This window comes from Sceloporus undulatus, chromosome 1, assembly GCF_019175285.1.
Source record: "Sceloporus undulatus isolate JIND9_A2432 ecotype Alabama chromosome 1, SceUnd_v1.1, whole genome shotgun sequence".
In the NCBI taxonomy this organism is placed as follows: Eukaryota; Metazoa; Chordata; class Lepidosauria; order Squamata; family Phrynosomatidae; genus Sceloporus; species Sceloporus undulatus.
This window is the reverse complement of record NC_056522.1, coordinates 32,066,521-32,093,945: the sequence shown is the minus strand read 5'-3', so window position 1 is coordinate 32,093,945 and position 27,425 is coordinate 32,066,521. Positions and strand designations below refer to the sequence as shown.

The 27,425-nt window shown below is 38.9% G+C and overlaps 1 protein-coding gene across 5 annotated transcripts in view; it reads left to right on the top strand.

The window, feature by feature from the left end:
• Positions 1–27,425, top strand: part of EML4 (EMAP like 4) — a 263,195-nt gene that overhangs the window by 121,295 nt on the left and 114,475 nt on the right. For all 5 annotated transcript variants that reach the window (XM_042445215.1, XM_042445217.1, XM_042445216.1 and 2 more), the window contains exon 2: positions 16,776–16,958. In XM_042445215.1, coding sequence (XP_042301149.1) covers positions 16,776–16,958 — 183 coding nt within the window. The remainder of the gene's footprint in view (positions 1–16,775; positions 16,959–27,425) is intronic.

The window sequence follows — 27,425 nt, the reverse complement described above, 5'->3', positions numbered from 1 at the left end:
TGAATCTACCACAAAATTTTCTTAGCAAGATACGTTCAAAGGGGGTTGGCCCTTTCCTTCCTCTGAGGCTGAAAGTGTGTGACTTGCCCAAGTCCACCTAGTGGGATTTCATGGCACACTGGAGATTTGAACCCTGATTTCCAGAATCACCGTCCAGTGCTCAAACCACTACACCACACTGGCTCTCATATATACACAAGTATATCCATATACACATTTACAGAGTCAAAATACAAGTACAGCTGAGTTCTACATTCAGTCCCATTTTACAATCACATCCAAAGATAAGTGAGCATTTATACATTTCACTTGCCCAGATCAGAATGAATACACAGATGTATGAATGGCTGTTAGAGCTTTAAGACTGAAGAGAAAATGACTTCTGCAGAAAGATATAAAAAGTTAAAATAGAAACTGCTTCATGCACTGAAGAAAGTTATCTTTCCACACTTACTTTTATTGGTAGGAAAAAACGCTGGTTTATTACACATTCCATAAGTAATGTTCAGTACAATATTTGCTGGAAAACCCAATGTATTAAGAACAGGATAGCTTAGAATTTAACGCTATGGTGCTGAAAATCAGTGGAAAGGAGGTGCAAGTGAGGGCAAGCACAAGTTGGAAATTGTTGAAGTACAAATCTGGTGTTTAAGAATGATTCTTCATGCAGCAAACGTCTTACTTTGGATTATGCAAATGCATGGTAGCATGGGAGTTACCAGGATGAAGTGAATTCTGAATTCTGAATTATTTCTCTTGGGAATGCTATATTTGGGTCTAGTTCCAATTCCAGTAGTTCCAGTTCCAATAGTATTGCATTTTTAAAAATTTGATCACAACTTTTAAAAGAACTTATTCATTGTTTAAAAACACTGGCCTCATAAACAGCTGAGTAGTATTTGGGAAATGGTTAGTTAAAAGTGGATGTAGCACTCCCAACAGTACATACCGTGTGGCACTGTAAGATCCCTTGTAAATATCCATGCTTACAAATAAGCAGAGGAACTGCTTCCAATTTGTCTTCACTAGTGAATGAAGCATATTTAACTAGTTTTCCCCTTATTTTTATTATCTCACCTTTCTGTTTTGTTCCTGCTGTCCTTTATACAACCTGAGTGATTGGTCCAGTTTGAATTCACAAATAAAATTCCTGGGATTAAATTGAATAAAACTAGATGTTAGCCATAAAGCAGGGACAAATATTATGAAGCATTATTTAAAGTTGAACAAATCAAGAACTTTTACTAGTACATTTGCAAGACCTTTTAAAAATATGAAATATTGGAAGGGAATTAAGTTCTTAAAACAGTCAATTCTTTGTCTTTTTAAGAGTATGGAAGCCTAGGCAGATGTAAAATGTGTAAGTCTGTTCCCAGGGTTTAATTTTACATGTTCATGATTCATTCCCATTGAAGTCGGTGAATGACTGCTCATGGCTATTTGGATCACTTTAAAAAGAGTATTTACTGCAAATTGGTCTTCTGAACTAATTTTGAGGTTTTCTTCCTGATCAGTTGAAGCAAATGTTCATATAATTTCTTGAACTTTTTTTTTTTTTTTTGCAGTTTATGAAAAACAAATTATTTGGTATAGCTTCCTTAGTGTAGTGAAGCCACCAATCTGTTAAAAGAAATATGGACCATATCTTTTAAAAACTCAAATAAATAATTAGCAAGACACTGAAAGATCATCTCTGGATCAGTGTTGTACACAATCCATAGTTGTATGATGGCGCTGTGTAGTGAAGTAAGATCAAAGAGCTTTGCAACACAATCTGTACTTTTGATGGTACTCAGAATTTTGCAATTGCCACAGTAATGACACAAAAGTGAGAAAAACTAATTTGATACATTCCATCTCTGTAGACATATTATCAACAAATAATTATATCGGACAAACTTTTCCAAATAGTAGCAATGACTACATGCCAGCTGAGTGTCAAAACCATCACAAAGGTATAAAGATAGTGGGAAGAGCAATCTGTCCACAGCTAAGGTGGATGATAAGTGAACACTTGCTTTTTAAAAAGTGGCTAATGTTTGAATATTGTGAGCTACAGTGAATTTGTTAAGGGATAGCTGTATTTGAATTAATACAACCTAGTGATGCCGCTAGGTTGAACTAGAAATGAAAATGAGTTTTATAATATTTAACAATTTTTATGGCATAGGTTTCATTTGTGTTATATAAGTAATTTTTCTTACTGTATGATAGGAAGGGGGAAAAGTGGGCAAATTCTCTACCAAGATTATGAAGATTTTTCTGCTGCATGATAATTGTGTGACTGTTGTCCTTACCTTTCTGGATGAAATTAAAATAATAACAGATACTTAAAGTGGTTTCTCGGAAACCACACATAGAAACCGTACTGTTGAAGGAGTAGGAAGTAATTTTTGTAGAAAGTAATTAGTTACATTTATAGTTTCAAGACCTGCAAGGGAATTGGTACTGTTATACTTGCATTTTTTTTAAAAAAAAACGCTTTATCTTCAATAAAGATATAGAAAATATAACCAAAAATGGTATTTTAAAATGTAACAAAACAGTCTTCAATCATTTATTTTATTTTTAAGTTAAAAAAACCTGAACATTGCAGGTTGCTGTCCTGTAATACAAAGCACATTTTCTTCCTGTCCACCTTGTCACTTCAGTTCCCACAATTCAATGTGAGGCATAGTAGAAGGCAGCACATGAAGCATACACAATCTTCCTTCACAGTTGAGTAAGGCTGCATAACTATAACTAGAAAGCAACTAAAACATTGCCATTACACTGCAAGTGGAGAGACGGTATCCTGCGTTAAACTACAACCATAACCAAATACGGACTTGTATTTGTTATAGGAAAAAATAAATTAGCTTCAGGCAACCAGTAGCTTCTTACTAGTTACTTCCAGACTCTGAGAATTGGTCTGCAAGCAGGGCTAGTGCCTGAAAGGCCTGGGGAGTACTGTTCTCCCGCCAAAATAGTGTCTAGCTCTAAAAGCTGCCTGTATGGGAAATGTGTTTAAACAGTTTTGGGGAGCTCCTTCAATCTGATACTGAAAATCAAAATAATTCAAAATGTTTCCTGTTCTGATTTTATATTAATTTAAAAGTTGATGATGGAGTTGAGACTGTACAGCTTGGAGTTCAAGGTACAGTCTTTAATTCTTAAAATGTTTAAGACAAACACATTTCTAGTATCAGTTATGTTGTGACAGGATGGTTGCAACCCATAGCAAATTGGTAATGTCATTGAGTATTCTAGATAATGCTGCATGTTGTAACTTGCATAGACCCTGAAGGAAGAAGGGCCCATTTTACATAATAAGCCTGAACCTTCCTAACAGGTTAGTCCTGATGATTTGGTGAAGTGGTATATTCCCCACCCCCATCCCATAAACTGTCCTATTGCTTTCATAAAGCTCGCTTGTATGTATTTTAATTTTTATGCATTCTTCAAAATATTTTGCTGTGGTTTACCTTAGAAATAACACTACAAAATTCATTGCAAAGTGCATTGCAAAAGAACAATGAAATCAATAAATTGCAATTAAAGTGGCATAAAACAGCACATATTGAGATTTGAAATAAGTAAGTCTTCAGCTGGCATCAAAAAGGCATCAGATAAATTGCTAGCAAGCTTCTGCCCAGAGAGCTTTCCATCACCAGGATTCCAAAACCTGGATAGGTTACTTTTCCAAACAGTGATTCTCAGACCAAAAAAACCCAACCAGTTTCCTGTCAACCTCACAGATAATGTATTTACTTCAGCAAAGGGAAAACAGCTTGCTCTTTTTATCTTGAGAGGTAGTTTAAAGGCACATGCAAATATAGAATTTTGATTTCTTAGTTTTGTTCATTCTAAATGAGATGTTGCAAAAAGGAAATATAGTAGCTTCTCTAGGCTTCCTTGGATTAGGTCCCAAATTTTACATTCAATATACCTCCAGAATGTTGTCCGCTTCTGATCAGAGTCTCTCTTTTCAGGTAACTGATACCGCACAGCATGTCTTGCCTTTTCCAGCTGTGCCCAGAATAACCTAGACTATGTCAGCACTGCGAGTGAAACCGAACAAGTGATTGTTTGAGAAGCATTAAAGTAGAAAATAAACAAAATTATGTCACATATTCAAGGTTCTTCAGTGTGTGTAGTCCAGAATTTGGAAAAGTTACTTTTCTGGACCCACAATCCCAGAATTCCCCCAGCTAATATGATCATAAGTCCCTGCCTCACTACAGCATTTTTTTTTTAAATAATTCACTAAAATTCTCAGCTCTGATGTGACCTTTGCTATCCTATCCTGGTTTCTAAGTTCAATATGTGCTATTTAAAAACCTGGGCAAAACAGATTTGATAATAAGGGAAACAATTTTGTGAAAGTACTTAGTACTTGAATAAGCTAAATATAAAGAGATTCTCACATTATTCTTTATACAAAAGGCAATCTCTGGATAAACTTTTTCTTTCTTTCTTCGAAGCCCATATTGCATGATACCTCTTTTTAGATCAGACAAGCAGAGTCAGTTAACATTTTATAGCAGCAGTCATAATTGCACTGTGAGGTATGTTCTTAATCATGCACTGCTCATATGGCTCCATAATAAATAATTATCAAAAGTGAGAAGGCAGATCGGAATATGGCAATGAGTAAAAAGCAAGTCTTTTCTTCTAGGACTATATCTTAGGTGCTATACAGACTGCCCAAAAGGGCGGTCTGCTGGCACTGGTGTTTGCTGCGCGAAGGAGCCACAACGGACAAACCGCGCGGCTTCTCCATGCAGCAAATAGAAGCTGCAAAAAGCGGCTTATTTTTGTGGCACCATTATGACGCCGCAAAGCGCCATTGGCGCACTTGCGGCGTCATAATGGTGCCGAGACTTGCGGACACTAAGTGTCCACTACGTCAAAATGGTGGCACCCATGTAGAATGGATGCCGCCATTTTGTACTTGCTCAGCACGAACTAGGGTTAGGGGCATCCGGAAAGGACGCCCCTTCCTAACCCTAGTACGTGCCAAGCACGTACTTTTTGTCGGTGTGGAACCCGCCTTAGTAAATACTTTATCTTCTTCTAACATGATATCACACCATCACTCTTTTTTCCTCCTGTATGGATTTTTAGCATCTTTTGCCTGACGAAGAAGCCAATGAAGCTTTGAAAGCTTTCATTATACGTTTTGAGCTTCCCAATAAAGGTATCGTTTTTCTGTGGGCATTGTATTTTGCTTTATTACAATACTATAGTGGTAATAATAGCAGACTGTTCAAGGGAACTACACCCTTCAGAATTGTGCTGTATTTTATTTATTGTGTATAACAGGAATACTTTTAAACTAGTTTTAATTATTTGGATAATATAATGATACATTTAACTTTTGTATATATAGTTGCCCCTCCTTTCTTGCGGACTTGAGGTCCACGGTCTTGAATATTCACGAAGTGGCGACCTCTGTTATTTTCAATGGGGTGCACCCCCATGTGTCCCATTCAAGCCTATGGGGCTTGAATATAGGTGAGTCTCCATTTTTGCAGAGTGTGTGTGTGTTCCAGAATGGATCCCTTGTTAAACTGGAGGGCCAACTGTATATACTTGTATGTGGTATATTTCTAATTATGGGACTGAACAGACAGGCCAAAATAAAGCTGCTTCAGGTCACTTTGGAGGTATGCTGTTTAAATGATGCATGCATCTTAAGGTGCCAAAAGCCACACCAACGTCACACTCCAGTTCTAAAGACTGGAGCGCAGATTTGGTGCAGCTCCTGGCTTCCTAAGATGCATGTGTCATTTAAACAGCATACCTTCAAAGTGACCCAAAACAGCTTTATTTTGGCCTGTCTATTCGGGCCATAGAGTTAGGGACTGTACGGTCCCTAATCCTAGTACGTATGGATGGTCTAATAATGGTGGCTCCCTGTGTACACAGATGCCGCCATTATTACATAAGCGCCACACGGCGTGCGCACATTGCCGCGTGGCGCTTATGTAATGAGCGCACCAGTGACAAACTTGTTACACCACCCCTGCAGCTTTAAAAGAACTCACTTTTCTTGGGTTCTTTTTCCTCTACAGGGAAGCCATGCGGTTTGGTGGCTGCAGCTTCCCTCCAGAAGAAAAACACGCATCGGCAGGCCGCTGTTTTTCGGCGGTCTGTACTGCACCTATGTGTTCTTTTACCTGTTGTAAGCTCTCTTGAGTCCCAGACTGAGAAGAAGGTGAAATAGCAGTACATAGCCTTTCTTCATCATCACCAACACCAACACCACCATTACCACCATAGTAAATATCCAGAAGTTAACCATATAGGCTTGTTATCACAAAAATTAACAAATGTATTATGTTCCAAAATGTTTCTGTTACCAATAAGTCTTGTGAGTCTTTTATCAAGTGAAGAAAAAGCCAAGCCTAGACTCCCTGTGCATAATTAGCATCCCAAAATTGTACAATACTGCCCATCTTCCCAATTTGGTACCTTGATGGTAAACAGAAATCTCCATGGTTCTGTGTGTATGTGTAATAGCTGTGTGGGTGAATGAGGCCTTGTGACTTCAATTTCTTGGCCAAGGATCCAAAGGAAGTGAAAAGCATATAGAAACACTGATGATAGTCATAGGCACCCACACTAAAATCAGGTTTCAAGTTGTAGATCATAACAACCACATTTTCTATATTTGCTAAAGGGGACTGTCCTCTTTCCTGGCTGACCCCTCTTGGCATCCTGGCAACTCTCATCTCATTGTTCTGATTTATTGTCATCATTCAGATACTGTTCCAGTCTCCAGATTACCTTATAAAAATGACCTGATTTGATCATGATAAACACAGATCAGTTACAGAGAGACAGGTGTGAAGCCTAATATTTTTTTTCTCAATCGCAGAATGCTTTTGCAGTCACAAAATTGGCCAGTAAACCAGGGAGCTGGAGTACAGGCCTGAAACAATGATATCTGATGATCAGTTTTTCATTTTACTTTTACCCATATATAGAACAGCTTTGCATCTAAGCATTTGCCTGGTAGCCATCGGCAGCCAGAGTTCAGTGCGAGTCAGTGAGAAAGTGTGTGAAGGGACAGTGTCCTATTATACAGAGTATAAATCAAACCAATTTGAAGAGAAAAGGGAAATTTTGTTTCCACTTCCACCACAGAACCATAGTTTTCTGTTTCTCCTTTGCTAGCCCTCATCAGATTAGTAATCTGTGGCAGTTTCCTCTCAAGATTAGGGTGTTCATTTAGAAGACTAGTTGTTATAAGGTGTCAGTGGAGCCTGTGTACAGCTATTTATTATTATTATTATTATTAACCTTTATTTATAAAGCGCTGTAAATTTACACAGCGCTGTACATACAATCTTTTTAATTAGACGGTTCCCTGCCCTCAGGCTTACAATCTAAAAAGACATGACATAAAAGGAGAAGGGAAAGGTGGTGGGGCTAGTAGGCTAATACATATAAAGTACATAGCAATACAGGAAATGGTTTGATAAAACAGGCATCGAAAGAACATCAAATAGCAAGCGACAGTTATGCAATGCCTGGGAACGCTTCTCTGAACAGGATGGTCTTCAACTCCGTTTTGGAGCTGGTTAAAGAAGTGATGGCTCTTGCTCGCGGGGGAAGAAGGTTCCAGCAGTGAGGGGCAGCAAGTGAAAAGGGGCGAATCTGGGATGGGGCAGAGGAAATCCTGGGCTGGGACAGGAACCCTTGACTACCAGAACGGAGGGCCCTGGTGGGAAGGTGAGGAGAAAGAAGGTCTGATAAGTAAGGAGGAGCCAGTCCATGGAGGGCTTTAAACGTTGACAGCAGGAGCTTGTACTGAATATGGAAAGGGAGCGGGAGCCAGTGAAGGGATGCCAACACAGGAGAGATATGGTCAGAGCGGTGGGTGGAAGTGATAATGCGTGCAGCTGAATGCTGGACAGAGATTAAAGGACGGAGGTGAGAAAGAGGAAGCCCAGCCAGGAGGACGTTACAGTAATCAAGTCGTGAGACCATTAGGGCATGAACCAGGATCTTGGCAGTAGAGGCGGAGAGATATGGTCGGATTTTAGCAATATTGTACAAAAAGAATCTACAAGCCTTGGCTGTGGTCTGGATCTGAGGGATACACGACAGAGATGAATCAAAGATGAAACCAAGACTGCGGGCTTGCTGGACTGGTTGAATTTAAATGTTGTCCACAAAGACAGAAAAGGAGTGTTGAAGGGTGGGCTTAGGAGGAAAGACAAGAAGCTCTGTCTTGGACATGTTGAGCTTCAAACGCCGATGGCGCATCCACTGCGAGACAGCTGTGAGGCAAGACGAAACTTGCTGTTCAAGCCTTGGAGAAAGGTCAGGGGTGGAAAGATACAACTGGGTGTCATCAGCATACAGATGGTAGGAAAAACCAAAAGAGCTAATGAGTTTACCTAAGGACAATGTGTAGAGAGTAAACAGAAGGGGACCCAGAACAGAGCCCTGGGGAACTCCAACAGATAAGGGAACAGGAGAAGAAGTCTGACCTCCTGCAACTACTGCAAAAGATCTGCCAGACAAATAAGATCGAAACCAGTAGAGAACAGAGTCTGAGAACCCAAGGTCAGAAAGTATATTAACTAGAAGAGAGTGATCAACAGTGTCAAAGGCTGCAGACAGATCAAGAAGGATGACAACAGAGTAAAGGCCATTAGCTTTGGCCACTAAAAGATCATTTGAGATCTTGGTGATCTTGTGATCTTGGCTAGGGATCCTGGAGCTGTTTTTAAGATGTGGAGCCTCACCTTTGGCAGGCAGGCTATTAATTTTCCCTATTTGCAGGTACTTTCAGAGGAAGTACAAATTATTTTTCGCATACATTAGCATTCAAGCATCCATAGATGAAAAATCTTACAAGCACTATGTGTATATAGAAGTGCAACTTCTTGGGAGATCTCAGTGATGATCACTATCTTTATATTTCTTAGTGCCTGTTCATTTAGTACATATCTGAATGCTAATTCTTGAGAAAATTCAACTATGTAGGAGTTTTGGTGGTCCAGTGTTGCCAGATCATTTCAATGAGAGCCCCTTGCCTAATCTTAAAAGAAGTTGATACCCTTGCCCCATCCCCCATTTCAATATCCATGCATAAAGGTTTAGAAAGACCTTGGAAGAGTTACCTTTTGGGGGCTATAACTAACAGAATCTCCCAGATTGCATTGCTGTGAGAGTTGTGGCCAAAAAGAAGAAGAAAGGAATTTATTCCAAATTTCCGAATTTAGGTACACATCACCGAAAACAAATGGGGTTGAGTTTTTCCCAGGTCTTGTTTCTAAAAATATTTTGGAAAGGTATACAACTGATTCTGTAGATGAATGCCTGCAGACCTGACAGCACATGGATATATTTTGAACTTGAACATGTGTTTCGGTTAACAAAAGTGAAACTGACCCTTGAAGTTTGTTGCAGTAGAGAAGGCATGCAATTATGTTGGCCTGGGAGAGGAGGATTTTAACAAGTGCGACTATTAGTCTTAATGTAATCATAGCTCTTGAAATTATTCTCCATTATTCAGTTAGCTTCCACCTGAGATCAGTTAGTCCACGTAAACAAAGCCTTGTAAAACATTGTGCATTTCAAAACAAAAACAATGTGCAAAACATCATTTATAAATAGCACATTCATGCAAATGACTCTGTGCAAGGAACGTCTCTGAACATACCAAGTGTATTCTGTGGGACTAAATTAGAACTCTGCATCAAATAATGAGAGCAGACATTTTGGACATACAGCTGGGCTTTTGCTGTATGTGAACCTAGTAAATGGGTCTGGATCTAACTTTCCCTGGCAAAAAAACTGTGCAAATGGTCCCCCGCCCCCCCCCCCCCCAGGACACAGAACAGAGGTATCTAAAGAAATCTGGTGCCATGAGGAACAGAGAAGTAAAAGATTAAAAGCTATTTTTAATGCACAGCATGCTTGAACATGAATTTTAAGAGTTGCTTGTTTTGTCACATTGTAGTAGTGGCGTAGCCAGATATGCAAGGTTGGGTCTTAAATTTAGCAATATTTTTATCCCATGTCTCATCTGAGAAGCTCATATTTGCATGTATGGTTCCCTTCTCTATTTGTTAGTCTCACAACAACCCTGAGAGATGGGTTAGGCTAAGAGGTAATCACAGGCTCATGGTCACCCAATAGACTTCATAGCTGAATAAGAATTTGAACCTACATCTTTCAGCACAGAGAATACACACACCCTGATAATTATACCACACTGAACTTAGGTGTGATACAGACCGACCCTTTGGGCAGCCCACAGCAGCAGCCCAAAGGCCCCAATCCGGTGCTTTTCGGGACCAGGGAGAAGCGGAAAAATGCCACTTCTCCCTGGTCCCAAAAAGGTGTGTCCTTGGGGCTTCATGCCTCAGGATACCCCGGGAGCTGCAGCCAGGGGAGAAAGGGGCCGCTCAGCCCCTTTCCCCCTGGCAGCGTTCCCGTGGCAATCTAGTTGCTGTGGAAACAAGGCTCCCTCCAGGAAGGAACTCCGTTTTGGAGCTCCTTCCGGTGCCGCTGTTAGGCTGTTTGGATGTGGCATGGCCATGACATCATAATGGTGGCACCCGTGTATACAGGGCGCTGTTATTATGCCACCGCAGCTATGTACGTGTTAGGATTGTGGGGCATCTGTAAAGAATTCCCCGAGACAACCCTAGCAATGCTTCCAGGCTGGCACAAATCACCGGCCTGGATAGGGCCTTACTAAGGCAATACTGCACTAGGGATCTGGAGTGTTAATTTCTACTTAAATATTAATTTTGAAAAAAGAAAACCACATCCAACTTTTTAGGTGGATCTCAATTACCATACAAGATTTATGAATGAATAAACCATAAGTAAATTATTCTACACCTTTTTGTATTTTACTTGAAGCTGCCAGTTCCTGGTTTTGTTTTATGAATATACATTTTCCCAAGAATTCTGAAGAATTCATCTTAGAGGGTAATGAGATGTAACTCAGTGTCAAGAACCATTTTTATCCCAGGAATAAAAAAGGTGATTTTTTGTTTTGTTCTGTTTTGTGCTTCTTTGATTTGTTATTTTCCCTACATTCTTTCATTTGTTTCCACACCATATCAAATATTTTTGATAGCACTGTCACATTTATCTCCTCCCTTCCCCCCAAAAGACTCAATTGTCATATAGGGTTCACATTAAATTCTTATAGCACTATTGCTACACTTTAACTGCATAGTTCCACCCCAGTAAATACTGAAAGTCATCGTCCTTAGCTGAGCCATTAGATCACTCTGGCTGAGAATACTAAATATCCTCTCCTAAACTGTCAATCCCAGGATTCCATAGGATGACACCATGGCAACTGAAGTGGGATAATAGCACCATGATTGTGTAGTAAGAATTGGTCCTCAGTCTACTCTACAGCATTTTAGGATCTGTGTAGGATAAGCATGAAGAGAACCAGCATGGGGTATTAGTTTGAGAGTTGGACTAAGACTTTGGGAGACCAGGGTTCAAATCCCCACTCAGCCATGGAAATCCACTGGGTGATCTTGGGCAAGTCACACTCTCTCTTAGCTTTAGAGGAAGGCAAAGGCAAACTCCTTCTGAACAAATTGTGCCAAGAAAAAAACCATGTTAGGTTTGTCATAAGTTGGAAATGTATCGAAGCTACAGAACTACAATTGGATGATCTTGTAAATACTTAAAATATTTTCCCCTCTCTTGATGTAATGTGGGTGAGCTCAACTGCATGAGAAACTCTCCACAAAGGTATCAACATCTGTGATGTAGGATTAGTTAATTCAGGCTGATGCTTACCCTGATAGAATATTTCTTTCAGGGATGATTCAGTGCCTTTTATCTGTCCCTGCACAAAATGCCACCACTGCACTTAAGAAACTAACTTTTCTATTGTGCATCTCTCACGTTTTGAAGGTCCTATTTGAATACTGTAAAAATCACGTGTGCTTTGTTTGTGCCTTCTTTTTGGGAAACAAGTTTCTGTCAGTAAATCAGTCTGAAATTGTCTCATTCATATTTCAGTGAGCTAGGATAAGTAATGCTTGCAAACTAACATCGGTGACTGGATATAATAAACAGAGTTTATAGACGAACAGTGTGGTTGGTTCTGTCTTCAATTAGCCTATATAATGATTTTAATATCTCCTCCCACACTCCCAGTTTTGTTTTTGAAACAGTGTTCCAGAACTGAGGCAGTCAAACAACACAGCTCTCCTTCTGGACAATGATGCACTAGAGCCCACACCAAAAACAATGAAAAATGTATTCATTGTTTGAATAAGCAAATAATAATTTAATAAGTGTGTAAGTGTGGTGTAATGGTTTGAGTGTTGAACCACAACTCTGGAGGCAAGGGTTCAATTCAGCTCAGCCATCTTGGACAAGTCACATACTCTCAGCCTCAGGGGAAGCAATGACAAAGCTTCTCTGAACAAATCTTGCCAAGAAAACCCCATGGTAGAGTTGCCATAAGTTGGAAATGACTTGAAGACAAACAACAACAACAGCAACAACAAAAGCATTTTCCATACTTTTTGAAGCAACCCTTTTTTTCTGTATTTGGAACACACATTGTTTATAGCAGTACATCCATTGTTCTCTCTGTGTGTTCACATGTAAAATGTTTCTTTGTGTAGTAACTTGACTGAAACAGGTACTGGGCACAGTTATTTAATATGCATCTAGCTACTCTTTGTCCTGGTGGTGCAGTGGTTAAATCCCAGTACTGCAACCACTTACTCACAAACCACAAGGTTGTGAGTTCAGTCCCAGCTGGGTCTGAGTGTCAACTCAGCCTAGCACTTTCCAGGGTCACTAAAATGAGTACCCAGCTTGATGGAGACAATTAGCTTACAGTTGTAAACCACTTAGAGACTGCTCAATGCAGTATGAAGCAGTATACCAATGAAGCTTCTATTGCTATTTGCTATCAAAGCTGATTTGTCATGCAACTTACACCACTTACTGCCATTTCCATATCTGTTTTGTATATGTTCTGCTCAACCTGCTTAGAATCTTCTTTCAGACCTTGATGCTAAATACATAGATATGTGTCATGTGATTTTGGGGAGAAACAATCCCCCATGTGCATTCTTTGAATACACCTAATATCCAAATGAGGCTTTTGTCTGCCAGACAGCTTTAAGAATTTAAGAATTGCCTTATTGAATCAAAATATGGTTGATTGAGTCTGGTTTTCAATCATCACTCAGAAAGATGCTTCTAGAAATTTGCAAACAGAGCAAGAATCTGGCCCTTGGCAACCACTGATTAGAGCAAATTGTCTTTGAACATTGATGGTGAACAAAGCTACATTAGTCTGGTGAAGCTAGTGTTATCTGCTTGACTAGGGGCAGCACGGTGGGCTTTCAGGCATCAGAGTTCTTTTGAATTAAAGGTCAGGAGAAGAACTTAGAACTCACCATGTTCAGGACATGTGTACTACATTACTCTCCATGGATTAGACATTTAAGGTAGGAGTGTGAACTGTGTGGCCCTCCACATTTTGTTAAACTGCAGCTCCTAGCATCCCTGCACTATTGGCTAGGCTGGCTAGGGCTGCTGGGACTTGCATTTCAACAAAATCTGGAGGATTACATGATTTAAGGAATTCCTTAAATTTCACTTAACTTGAAAGCAGTCTAATTGTGATTATTAATTGTGATTATTGGCAGTAAACTACCCTGCAAGGGAAGATTTGCCCCTTCTTTTCTCATGTCTTCATACTGGCTTGTAAGTTATACAGTTGGCCCTTCTTATACACTGATTTTTTATACGCAGATTCAAGAATCCACGGTTTGAAAATGTTCAAAAAAAAGTATAAATTTCAAATATCAAATCTTGATTTTCCATTTTTTATAAGGGACACCATTTGTCCCTTATAAAGCCCAGCATATAACAAGGGTCCACTGTAATAACCTTATCTAGGTATATTATGCCATATCCAAAGTTGAGGGCTCAGTAGTGTACCCAGGGTTTATATCTGAAGTTGCTGTGCAAGCAAATACAATTTCAATATATTGTTAGCCCACTCAACCTGTAGATATCTAGGGTCTGCAGTTCCCAGCATCCCTAGCCACTATGATGAGCAGCACCTCAGGTTAAAGATGTTTACCTTAGAGTGAAATCTGCCTGGGCAACAGATGTTACCTTAAACTATTTTTAAAATGTTTCACCATTTGAAAAGAAAACCCAGTCATTATAGATTTTCCTTTCACTTACAAAGGCATGTATCTCTCATCAACAGTACAGCTGTTCAAAACCCCAAGAGGGTGGGGTCAGCACATGAAATATGAAATGTTAAACAGTTAAAAAATGTCCACAGCAGTCTGATATTTGCATGTGTATGCAAGCTATTTAAGCCCCCTTTAAAAATATTTGAAAGCTACAAATGTGCATCTGGATCTCTTGTTGAAATGGAATCGGAGCTGGAAGGACAAATTCCATAGACCATCCCTAGACATAACAGGTGCTTATTCATTCTCTTACTAATAACCTTTAGGGATTCCGTAACTTCTTGACCGGTCTGACTGCTCAACTGTCAAGCTTTTCCATTATCGGTTTTGGCCCTTTATATCTGTGGGATGACCCCAACTGGCCACTGTATTTCAACAGAGCTGGATGTGTACCAAAGAAACGGTTCCTGTTATCTGCTACATCTTGTGCATTATGCTTCTGACAGTGCACCCAAAATAGCACTTCCATGCAATAGTATCATGTTTCTGTCACTCAGTGATAGCACTTATCATATCCAGATATGTATCCACTGAACAACATTATTGCCTGTTTATCTCTCTGGTGGTTTTCCTTTGTTCAGTATTGGGTGAGGTGGAACTTTAATATTAACTTGGGGGTGTGGAGCAAGTCAGAGAAAGAGAGAGAGATTGTGATCAAAGCAGTGTGTGCCACAGGCCAGAATCGATGCGTGAGATGTCTAAACCAATCTCCCCACAGTATCTTTGTTTTAAATGTAGGTAGCGTAACTTGATAGTGACTTTTTTTTTTTAAAAAAAGTAAAACATATAACCAGCAATAAGGAATATGAATTGCAAGCTGTTATGAGTAATAAGTCACTATACATGCCAGAAAGGGTGTGCTGATTTGAGTTCATTGGAAGAAAGGCAGGAGATTATGTGATTATAATATGTCTGTTTTATGTACTCTCAGTTCCTCTGGCAGATATTTATCCCAGGCTTATCCAGATAATTTTTAAATTGTGAATTTTAAATGATGAATTTTAAATGGTGATTGCTTTAATATGTGTATATCTTGCCCTTTTAAATTATATGTATGCCCTTTTAAATAGATGTGTATTTTAATTGATGTGTTTTAACTGATGTGACGTGTCTGTTAATTGTTTTTGTTCCTTGCCTCGATCCATGGGGATAGGCGGATAAGAAATAATAATAATAATAATAATAATAATAATAATAATAATAATAATAATAATAATAATAATAATAATTATTATTATTATTATTATTATTATTATTATTATTTACCATTTAATCATAGGCTTGAGGTACTCATGGATTGTTGTTTCATAACTCCTCTGGCTTGTATTTTATTTTGTAATGGTAGTTTAATATATTCTGGTCAATCATGCTTTATTTTGTATCAGTATTTTAGTTTTGTGATGACTTAGGTCCAAACAAATAAAAGTGAGAAATTATTATTAATGGGAATACCTTTGACTCCAACTTCAGCTCCTCTATTTTTCTACTGACTGACTGACTTCTTCATAAATGGCAAATGTATATTAAATAGAAATAACAAAGTTACTGCTACTGTAATGAAATGATAACACAAAGGATTTCATCACCACCATGTGAATCACTTAGATTGACAGAACATAAAATACATTTATTTGATTAAGTATAAAAGATAAGTATAAATTATATATTTACCATATATTGTTATATTGTTATTTTTTATTTTGAAGGTGGAGTCAGTGTTGGTACATTCCTACTGATTTTGACTTCAACCAAATTTGCTTCCGACTCCAGCTTTACAACTCTCACCTCAACATCACAGCCCTGGCCAATATGAGTTTCAAATAGCTCCATTTTTATGTATTTTTTTGTTTATTTTCCTTAGTCTTTATTGTTTTCCTCCTTATTTTGATATGTGGATTAGTTATTCCTATTGTGGATTATATTGTTAGTCACATTTATAGAAGGTATTAGTAGAATATAATTTCTTTTAAATAGAAGGTAAGGGTGATCTCCCATGACTAGTCCCAGCTTCCTGCCAACTTAGCAATTCGAAAGCATGCAAATGCAAGTAGATAAATAGGTGCCACTTCAGAGGGAAGATAACAAGCATTCGGTGCAGTCATGCTGGCTACATAACCACTAGGTTCGTCTTCAGACCACACTGGCTCTTTGGCTTAGTAACAACTAGACATTCATGTCAGGGGACTACATTTACCTTTTTATAGATGTAACACAGAAGTAAATTCCATTTCTTTTGTATACAGATTGAGTCTCCCTTAACTGGAATTCTAAATCTCAAAATACGCCAAATCCAAAACTTTTTTCATGGGCAGCTGAGATAGTGAAACCTTTGTTTTCAGTATACACAGATTTTATTTCATCCACAGAATTATTAAAAATATTGTCTAAAATTAACTTCAGTCTATCTGTATAAGGTATATATAAAAAATAAATGAATGTTGAGTTTAGACTTGAGTTACATCTCCAAAATGTCTGGTCCCAAGCATTTCAAATAAGGGATACTTAGCTTCCAGTAGCTTCATAATACTATACATTCCTTTCTCTTATCATTTTCAACAGATGATAGCATTTCTGCAGCAAGCACATCTGATGTCCAAGACCGCCTTTCGGCTCTTGAACTAAGAGTGCAGCAGCAAGAAGATGAAATCACAGTGCTGAAAGCAGCTTTGGCTGATGTATTGAGGCGACTTGCCATCTCAGAGGATCATGTTGCATCTGTGAGGAAATCGGCACCAAATAAAGGTAAGACATGATTTGTGCAGAATTTTTAGTTCACCTTTGTGAAGATTATATTTTGATTATTTTTTAAAAAGATAATAGAGCTGTTTCAGCATACATAGTGACTACAGAGTTACATAGGAAAGATAGATGTCTCCCCCAAGGAGCTTACAGTCTAAATGCATGACCTAGAATACAGCCCAGAGTCTCCTGTAATGTACTTTGCTTCTCTGATAGCTAACCAACAGGTTTTTGGTGGACAGAATGCAGTAAAAGTTCTCTCAAGGGACAAAGTTTGATAATGACTTCAAAGAGTTCCTCTGGGAGCTAGCTTATGAGCTTTTCTCTGTGTGTGGATGTTGGTTTAAAAAATAGGAATATAGGAAATGTAACTGTTCAGATTGCTTGTCCATCTAGTCTTGACATATCTACTCTGACTGGAATACTTTAGGGAACATTGGATATTCAAAAGGTCTAAACCATGCTTCTTGGAAGGCCAACAATCTTTTCTGTATATTACTTAATATTTGTTTATTACTTTTTCTCTACTCTAAAACATGATGTGGGTGGCTTAAAATGTATTTGAACCCAACAACCGACAAATAAATATAGCCAATAAAGATAAAAATAACACCCAGTCAGACTATTGTAGTGAATCACCACAAAAGTTGTTAGAGATGCTGAATAAATTGTGCCACTTGCATCATGTGCTGCTCATATGACTGTGTCACCTTCCAGTACACATGGAAAGTAGTTTGTCTCCAAATGTCACTCTCTGCACATTTGGCAGTGGACGTTTTACATGCCATATCCATTTTCTGTGATATATTTGTGTCTTGTATGAACAGTTTGCCGTTCCTGACTTAGTGACACTCTAAACTTTTGCATTTTCTTTGCAGATATACTTGTGAATAAACTCTTTCTTGTTGCAGCTGTATTTTAGCTTAACTGAATTAGCATGATGGCTAGCAGTAGTAACAGGAAAGGAAATAACACTTACTAGAGTTCCAGTAAAGAGAGCTTTTTCAGAACAAACATTTTCTAGGAAAGACGGTACTTTGAAAAGTAAGACTATGGGTGTATGAAGAAGGGGTTTCAATCAACCTAGTTTATTTATTTAGAGTTATCAGATATACTTAGAAGTCAAGGGACTAAATCTTATCACTTTGTCTTAACTAGAGTAGACTCATTGAATCAGTACCTGTCGTAAGTCAACATTTACATAAATCCAGCTGATTCAGTGGGTCTATACTTCTAGAATATATTGATTTCATTTAGGCTAATATCTTCGAAAAGGTGAGAATCAAATATGAACATTGAAAAGGAGATATCATTCATTGTGTTTGTGATTTTAATAAATTATCCTGTGAGATAACTAAGATTTTCTTACTTCATGACCACCTTTAATCTTTTGCTGTGTTAGCAAGATATCCAAAAATTACTTTACCCTGCAAAGATGCTTTAAAAATAAGTAGTTACAATGATGGTTACTGCTGCAATTACAGTTTTAAAGGAATTGTTATTTGTTTTCTTGTTATTTGGATGTAACAACAATAGCTACTTTTCAGTTCCTTTTTTTTAAAAAAAGTCTGCATGGTACTAGCTGTTACCATGTTTGTTCAAAACATGCTTAAAACCATGAGACGACACATCCCATTTAATTATGAGGTTTAATTGTGATACCCAGATCGATCACTCCTTACTATCTTTGTCCAAGGAAGCTGCCTTGGTTTTAAACTGGTTACTGTCCTCAGTAATAGACTGGATGAGGGCAACAAATTGAAACTTAATACAGACAAGATGGAGGTGCTCCTGGTCAGCTGAAAGGCAGAGCAAGTAATAGGGATACAGCTGTATCTGTTTTAACTTTTGCAAAAGGGGGGGGGGGAGGAGGGAGGCCAGAAAGAAATCAACATAATTATAATAACAACAGAGAGGGTTTTGCAGTTATACTTCTCAATTTCTTCTCAGATTACCAGCAGCTCTCCAGGGTCTCAGTAGTTATTCCTGATTATGTTTAATCAAAACTTCATTATGCCCCTGTTATTCCAGACATTAATTCATTAAAATAATTAACATGAATAATTAAAACTAATTTACTGTTTGAGATTTGTTACATCTAGTAAGACTTGTAGAATGCAAAGTCAGTGTATGCACACTCAGTCACACTTATGTTTGCGCTACACTTACTATGTAAACTGTGCTACATATTTAGAAGTCCATTGTACTTTGTATTGGAGTCTTTATTATTTCATTCTTAGTTATCCCAAGGAAATAAATGCAGATGATTTCATATTATATTCACTTGACTGATCAGACCCTAAGGGAAAAAACCCAGAAGAGACCATTGCACTTCCTTGGTAGGAATGGCATGTGCCCAAAGATAATTGAGTGATATGCCACTGTCTAATAGGAAGAGGTACACCACATGCTATACATGTAGAAGGTCACAAATCCAATCTCTGACATCTCCAGTTAAAAGGATCAGATAGCACATGGGTAGCACATCTTAACCTGAGACCCTGGAGAGCTGCTGGTAATCTGAGAAGATGTTACTGTCCTAGATGAACAAAGAGTCTGGCTCAATTTAAGGCAGATTCATTTTTTAAATTGGGAAATGCTTTGCTGCCTGCTTACCTGGCCTTGCACCTTAGTCAACAGGAGTTACTAGCTTGTAAACACTTGTTTAATATGTGTCTGCCTTATGCATAGCAAAATAATTACTTGTGGCATATTAACAACCTAAAAGAAAACAAATTAACCAATTTTCTTCCTTAAAAAAACTTGCTATGCCTGGTCACTCAGAGGAGATTTTATGTGGTACATACAAATGTAAAGAAGTAATAGACTATACTTTTGAAAACCCTTGAAGGGTATGTGGTCTAGGACTACAGACAGAACTCTGTCTGGACAATTACATTAAATATGCATATAAGGTCAAAAAACTGTGGGGAATCTAGAGATGTAAGCTTCTTTCAAAGCAACATATATAACAGAATTGCAGTACAATTGTAAAAATAAATAGAAACAGAAATACCAGCAATTGCAACTCATTCCAAAAGCCCAAAATAAAACTGAGTGAAAACAAGTCAGTCTGCAGAATTATTTTGAATATCTATCAAGGCCTCTTGCTGGCTATGATGGAAGCTCATTCTATAGGTGTGGAACAACTACAGAGAAGGCCCTTGGCACAAGTGAGAAAGGCTTTTGAGGGTAACCTCAGAGTCCAGATAGACTTGGTATGTGTGAAGGCAACTATTTGAGGCCCAAACATGGAAAAGTTTAAAGCAGGGATGAATAAAATGTAGACTCCTAGATATTATCACACTGAAACTCCCATCAGCCCTAGTCACTACCGCCAATGGTGAAGAATGTTGGGAGGTGCAATCCAACAATCTTTTCAGGACTGTGCTCTGCCCACTGTTTAAAAAGTTAAAAGCAGCACTTTAAATAGGGCTTAGAAATGCACTGGCACCAACTGAACTTTCCAAGCCATTTTGAAATACAGCCTAATGTAGAACAGGAAAAGAGATAGATCGATTTTCCAGGACAGCCAGCATTCATTGTGCCAAGTCAGCAGTGTGGTCTGAACAATTCTTTTGATTTGTATTGTTTATTAAAAATACTGTCTTGGGCAAGATATACTTATATGTGAGATGCAAAAATAAGAAATAATTTCCTTACTTAAACCAAAACTGACTTTGTTATCTTGAAATTCCTCATTCCTTTGAACTTCACTATCTCAAATACAGTAACCAATTATGGCAGGGGTAGCCAATGTGGAAACCTAGGGAGCTACACTAGCCCCCCCCCCCCCCCCGAAGATCTTGGAGGGAGGCTCAAAGGGACATGCGGGCATTCTCACCATATTTTCAGGCTTGCCTGGGCCCCTAGAAGGAGTTTTGAGGCAAAACATTTTTATTTGACCCCTGGGGACAACAAAAATGGCCCAGAGGACTGCTTGTGGCTGTAGGCTGCCTTTTGGCCACACCTGCCTTATGGGAACCAGAATACTTACCCAGATTTTCTGTTGGGTTCTTCTTGGTGGCTGCAGATAACAGAAAATAAACTCTGTTGTTCCATTTAGGAACACTTCACAAGAGTACTGGCAGTAGGTTAATATTGTTGGTCTGTCTATGGAGGTATCATCGCTGAAGATGAATGGAGGGAAATAACATTCTGCTTACTGGGACTGTTTGTCAGAGCTAATAACAGAAGTTCTAAGGGGAATATAAAACACTTCTGAAAAAAGTTTAAAAAGAAAGATGCAGATTAAAAGTGAAGTGACTCAGTGTAATGTCTCAGAAACAAATGCATGCAGTCTGAGTGCAAATGTGCTCAACTGAACCTAGTGAAATGTACCTCAGAATAATCATCCATAGAATTGTGATGTTTGATCTACAAAGCCTTTGTCTTTTGGCAGGTTTTCTGCCAAAATGGATGCAGTGTTAATATTTCTGAAGATTATCACACAATGTCTTGGATCGTTGGGGAAGCGTGCGTGTATAAACGCCTGGTGTGCTTCCCCAGCATCATGGAATCGTCAGCTCCCCCTAGCATCATGGAATCATTCAGGGAGAGTGACTTTCCTCTTGACGCAAAGTTTCAGTTAAGAAAGTTTCCATTAAGCTTCTGTCACTCCAAACTATGCTTTGAATCTATAATTCTAAATGATTGAAATCTGGCTTCTCAGAGCTCAGAATATTGCAATGTATATGTGAATTATATTAGTTTACATCATGGCTGCTGTTTGGTTGACAAAATTAATGTTTAATTCAACCATTCCTATTGTTACTATAAACGGATTATTAGTGAACACATTCAAATATCTCTAGTGATTAAGGAGTTAATCCCTTGTGAGTACCATTAAAAACAAGCATGTGGCTATTCAAAAAGTACTTTGCATATTGTTTAATGTAGGCTGAACAGAAATGAAAATAATGAGTTGGCTGGAAGTTATAATGCCACTTGAAAATGTGTTTGAGGAAGTAAGATGATCCTGTAAGAGGATTCGTGATGTATGTAAAGCAAGATTGCCTTTATAAAAGCAAGGTTGTTGTTTTAAGGGCCATTAGCTGCATTCTAATGCCTTTTATTATTGGCAGCCGCTTCACAGAAATTCTTATTCCAAAGTACAAAAGTGTAATAAATGTTTGGGCTTTTAATTACCACAGCACCAAACTATTTCAGGGTCTGAAGAATCTGGTGGTGGATGTTAAGCAATGCTGCAAACATTTTGGGGTTGGGGTTGGGGAGCTATCTCTTAGTTATTGTAGGCCAGGATGGAAGTTGATATGCTCAAAGACAAATGCAATTTTTTGTTGGTTGTTTTTAATTGGAGCATTATTTGCCTCAGTATCAGGGCTGCAAAACAAAAGTGGTTGTATTCAGTTGTATTACCATTCTTAGTCTGACTATGTCTAGTACTAATACAAGAAACTAGAAATCGTGCCAAGTCATGGTTTGCATGAACTGTAACATAAAACAGAAACTATGATTGATGCTTCCAAACAGACAAACCACAGTTTTAGTACTGGTTGTCAGATTTCAATTTCCCATCCAGCTGTTCTGCCTGTGGAGACAGCTACACCATAGAGACAGGACTGTATCTATAGTTTATCATTTCAGATGCTGTGCCAACTTTTTAAGTTTCCTTGGCCGTGGTTTGGCATGGTGTCTGAATGATCCAAAAGACAGAAAATGGTTTAGTTTGCAGACAGTCAAAACCCCAGCTATGCTATTTGGCTGATTAGAAGAAATATAATTCCTACAGCCAGCAACACTCATCATAACCCTTTGGAATAGCAGAATTCCAATACAGAGCCGACATTCTCTTTCTATTAGATCCATCTGCTGTTTTGATGAGATTTCTGAAAATGTTCTAAGCCTCCCTAAAAGAAGAATTTGACATCAGCAACATCATAGCCACAAAACTGAATTTGGAAGAAAGTTCCTTTCCAGCGAACAAATTAAATGTCTTTGTGAACCATGTGTCATAATAAGTAGAAACCAGAATTACTTGAAGAAACATTCAAATGCTCAAATTGGTGTTAAAAACTGTTAAAAGATTTTCAGAGGGAAACAAATTGAATGAAAGAATATCATTTCACTTACTAATGTGAATTTGTCAATACTGTATGTAAACACAATTAACTGTAGTGCTGTCATTAAGAAAGGGAATACATTTTTATAATATGCTGTTTATATGCTGTTAGTAGTACACCCAGTTTACATTTAGGTTTAAGAAGACATTTAAAAATAGAAAGTAGAAATATTTGATAAAACAATATTAGAGAGAGAAATGTTTCCAACAGAAAGCTTTCTGGACAATCACTGAAAGAGAAACAAGCTGAAACCCATACTCTGAGGTCAAATTGTGGAATCTTGGTGGCCTGTTCAAGTCACTACTATGGCTGACTATATTGGCTAGACGTGCTGTTTACCTTACTAGCTAAGCATTATGGGAACATAGGACCCTTTCATTGTAAGCTAACTTTGAACCCATTCACACTACAAAATTATAGTGTTATTCAACTTCAACTGCTATAGTTCTGACGTGTGAAATCCTGGGATTGGCATTTTAGCTAGACCTCTCTAATGCTTCACCAAACTATAAACCTCAGTATTTCATAGGATGCATCCCTAGAAGTTAAAGTGGAATAATAATTATCTAATGTATAAGGGCCTTCTTCAACTCAGGTTGAGCCGATATAGATTCTGGGGCAGGTAAATACAGTGCCTATTCGGCATTGCCCTATGTAAATTGTCAACGAACCAGCTGGAACCATTTGCCTAGGTGGTTTTCTTAGAATTACAGAATCACAGAACCATGGAGTTGGAAGAGACCACAAGGGCCATCCAGTCCAATCCCCTGTCATGCAGGAACTCACAATCAAATCACCCACCAACAGGTGACCATCCAGCCTATGTTTAACGGCCTCCAAAGAAGGAGATTCCACCACACTCTGAGGAAGTGTGTTCCATTGTCTAACAGCTCTTACCGTCAGGAAGTTCATCCTAATGTTGAGGTGGAACCTCTTTTCCTGGAGCTTGCATCCATTGTTTTGGGTCCTGTTCTCTGGAGGAGCAGAAAACAAGCTTGCTCCATCCTCAATTTGACGTCCCTTCAAATATTTAAACAAGGGTATCATATCACCTCTTAACCTTCTTTTCTCCAAGCTAAACATATCCATCACCCTATGTCTCTCCTTGTAGGGTGTGGGTTCCAAACCCTTCATCATTTGGGTCACCCTTCTCTGGACACACTCCAGCTTGTCAACATCCCCTTTCAATGGTGGGGTTCAGAACTGGACACAGTATTTTAGGTGAGGCCTGACCAAAGCAGAATACAGTGGCATTATTACTTCCCTTGATCTAGACACTATACAGTGGTACCTCGGGATACGAAATACCCAGGTTACGAATTTTTCGGGATACGAATAAATCCCATAGGGATTTATTGTTTCGGGTTACGAAAGTTTTTTCGGGTTACGAAAAAACTCCGGCGCTGTTTTAAATGGAGCCGCGGCAGAGCCGCGGCTTTTTTCCCCATTAGCGCCTATGGCAATTCGGCTTACGAAGGTTTTTCGGGTTACGAAATTAGCCGCGGAACGAATTAATTTCGTAACCCGAGGCACCACTGTACTTTTATTGATGCAGCCTAAAATCGCATTGGCCTTTTTAGCTGTCGCATCATACTGTTGAGTCATGTTCAACTTGTCATCTACTAGGACTCCTAGATCCCTTTCACACATAGTATTGTTCATCCAGGTGACTCTCATCCTATAACTATGCATTTTATTGAATAGTAATGGGCCCAGGACAGAACCCTGTGGCACCCCCTTAGTCACTTCTCTGCAGAATGAAGAGGAGCCATTGTTGAGCACCCTTTGGGTTTAGCCGGTCCATTTAATAGTTGCATTGTCTAACCCACATTTTACTAGCTTGTTTGCAAGAATGTCATGGGGGACCTTGTCAAAGGCCTTACAGAAATTAAGATATTCAATACCCACAGCGTATCCTTCATCTACCAAGCTGGTATTTTTATCCAAAAAGAGATCAGATTAGTCTGACATGACTTGTTTTTCAGAAATCTATGTTGACTTTTTGTAATTATGGCATTCCCTTCTAAATCATAGAATCATTGAGTTGGAAGAGACCACAAGGGCCATCCAGTCCAACCCCCTGCCATGCAGGAAATCGAAATCAAAGCATTCCTGACAGATGGCCATCCAGCCTCTGCTTAAAGACCTCCAAGGAAGGAAACTCCACTGCACTCCGAGGGAGTGTGTTCCACTGTCGAACAGCCCTTACTGTCAGGAAGTTCTTCCTAATGTTGAGGTGGAATCTCTTTTCCTGGAGCTTGCATCCATTGTTCTGGGTCCTGTTCTCTGGAGCAGCAGAAAACAAGCTTGCTCCGTCCTCAATATGACATCCTTTCAAATATTTAAACAGGGCGATCATATCACCTCTTAACCTCCTCTTCTCCAGGCTAAACATCCTCAGCTCCCTGAGTCATTCCTCATAGGGCATGGTTTCCAGACCTTTCACCATTTTAGTCGCCCTCCTCTGGACACACTCCAGTTTCTCAATGTCCTTTTTGAATTGTGGTGCCCAGAACTGGACACAATATTCCAGGTGGGGCCTGACTAGAGCAGAATACAGTGGCACTATTACTTCTCTTGATCTAGACACTATACTTTTCCTGATGCAGCCTAAAATTGCATTGTTCTTTTTAGCTGCCACATCGCACTGTTCACTCATGTTCAACGTGTGGTCTACTTGGACTCCCAGATCCCTTTCACATGTAGTTTCATTCAGCCAGGTGTCCCCCATCCTATATCTGTGCATTTTATTTTTCTGCCCTTACATTTCTCCGTGTTGAAGTTCATTTTGTTAGCTTTGGCCTTGCTTTCTAGTCTATTCAGGTCATTTTGAATGTTGATCCTGTCCTCTGGAGTATTAGCTGTTCCACCTAATTTGGTGTCATCTGCAACTTTGATAAGTATGCTCCCAATTTTGTCATCCAGGTCATTGATAAAGAAGTTGAATAGCACTGGGCCCTGGGCAGAGCCCTGTGGGACCCCACTGGTCACTTCCCTCCAGGATGAAAAGGAGCCATTGTTGAGCACCCTTTGGGTTCAGCTGGTCAACCAGTTACAAATCCATGTAACAGTTACTTTGTCTAGCCCACATTTTACAAGCTTGTTTGCAAGAATATCATGGGAAACCTTGTCAAAGGCCTTACTGAAATCAAGATATACTATATCCACAGCATTCCCTTCATCTACCAAGCTGGTAATTTTATCAAAGAAAGAGATCAGATTTGTCTGGCATGACTTGTTTCTCTGAAACCCATGTTGACTTTTTGTGATTAGGGCATTGTCTTCTAGATGTTCACAGACTCTCTGTTTAATGATCTGCTCCAGAATCTTTCCTGGTATTGATGTCAGACTAACTGGACGATAATTGTTGGGATCCGCTTTTTTCCCCTTTTTGAAGATGGGAACAACGTTTGCCCTCCTCCAGTCTGCTGGGACTTCTCCTGTTCTCCAGGAGTTTTCAAAGATTATTGCCAATGGCTCCGATATTGTATTTGCCAGTTCTTTTAGTACCCTTGGATGTAGTTCATCTGGTCCTGGAGACTTAAATTCATTTAGATTAACAAGGTATTCCTCTACTATCTCTTTACTTATTCTGTGCTAAAATTCCCATATTCTGTCCTCTGCTCCATTATCCTCAGGCTGAGCACCCCTTTCCTTTTCTGAGAAGACTGAGGCAAAGAAGGTGTTGAGTAATTCTGCCTTTTCTCTGTCCCCTGTTAGCATTTTGCCATCTTCTCCACGCAGTGACCCTACCATTTCCTTCTTCTTCCTTTTGCTATGGACATATCCAAAAAATCCCTTTTTATTGTTCTTAACCTCTCTAGCAAGCCTGAGTTCATTCTGCGCTTTAGCTTTTCTGACTTTACCACTACACATGCCTGCTATTTCTTTCTATTTCACAGACTCTCTGTTTAATGATCTGCTCTAGAATCTTTTCTGGTACAGTATTGATGTCAGACTAACTGGAAGATAATTGTGTGGATCCTCTTTTTCTCCTTTTTGAATATGAGGACAACGCTTGCCCTCCTCCAGTCTTCTGGGACTTCTCCAATGGCTCTGAGATTACATTTGCCAACTCTTTTAATATCCTTGTATGTATTTCATTTGGTCCCAGAGACTTGAATTCATTTAGATTAGAGGTTTTGAGCCTCACTGTTTCATCAGGTGCTGAGAACCCAAGTCTTTGTCTTTAATAGTAATTTGTCAGCATTCAGTGCTGTCTTGTCTTGTTTTTCTTGGGCTGAAGTACATTTAATTAATCTGTCTTCACTATCCATTTGTGTAGTATGTTTCATCTGGCACCTTTAGCCTGAAGCCTGAAAGCGTAGAGTATTAATATTCTGGAATTTTTAATATTGTTTTTCTTGTCTAGGCTGTTATATGGAGG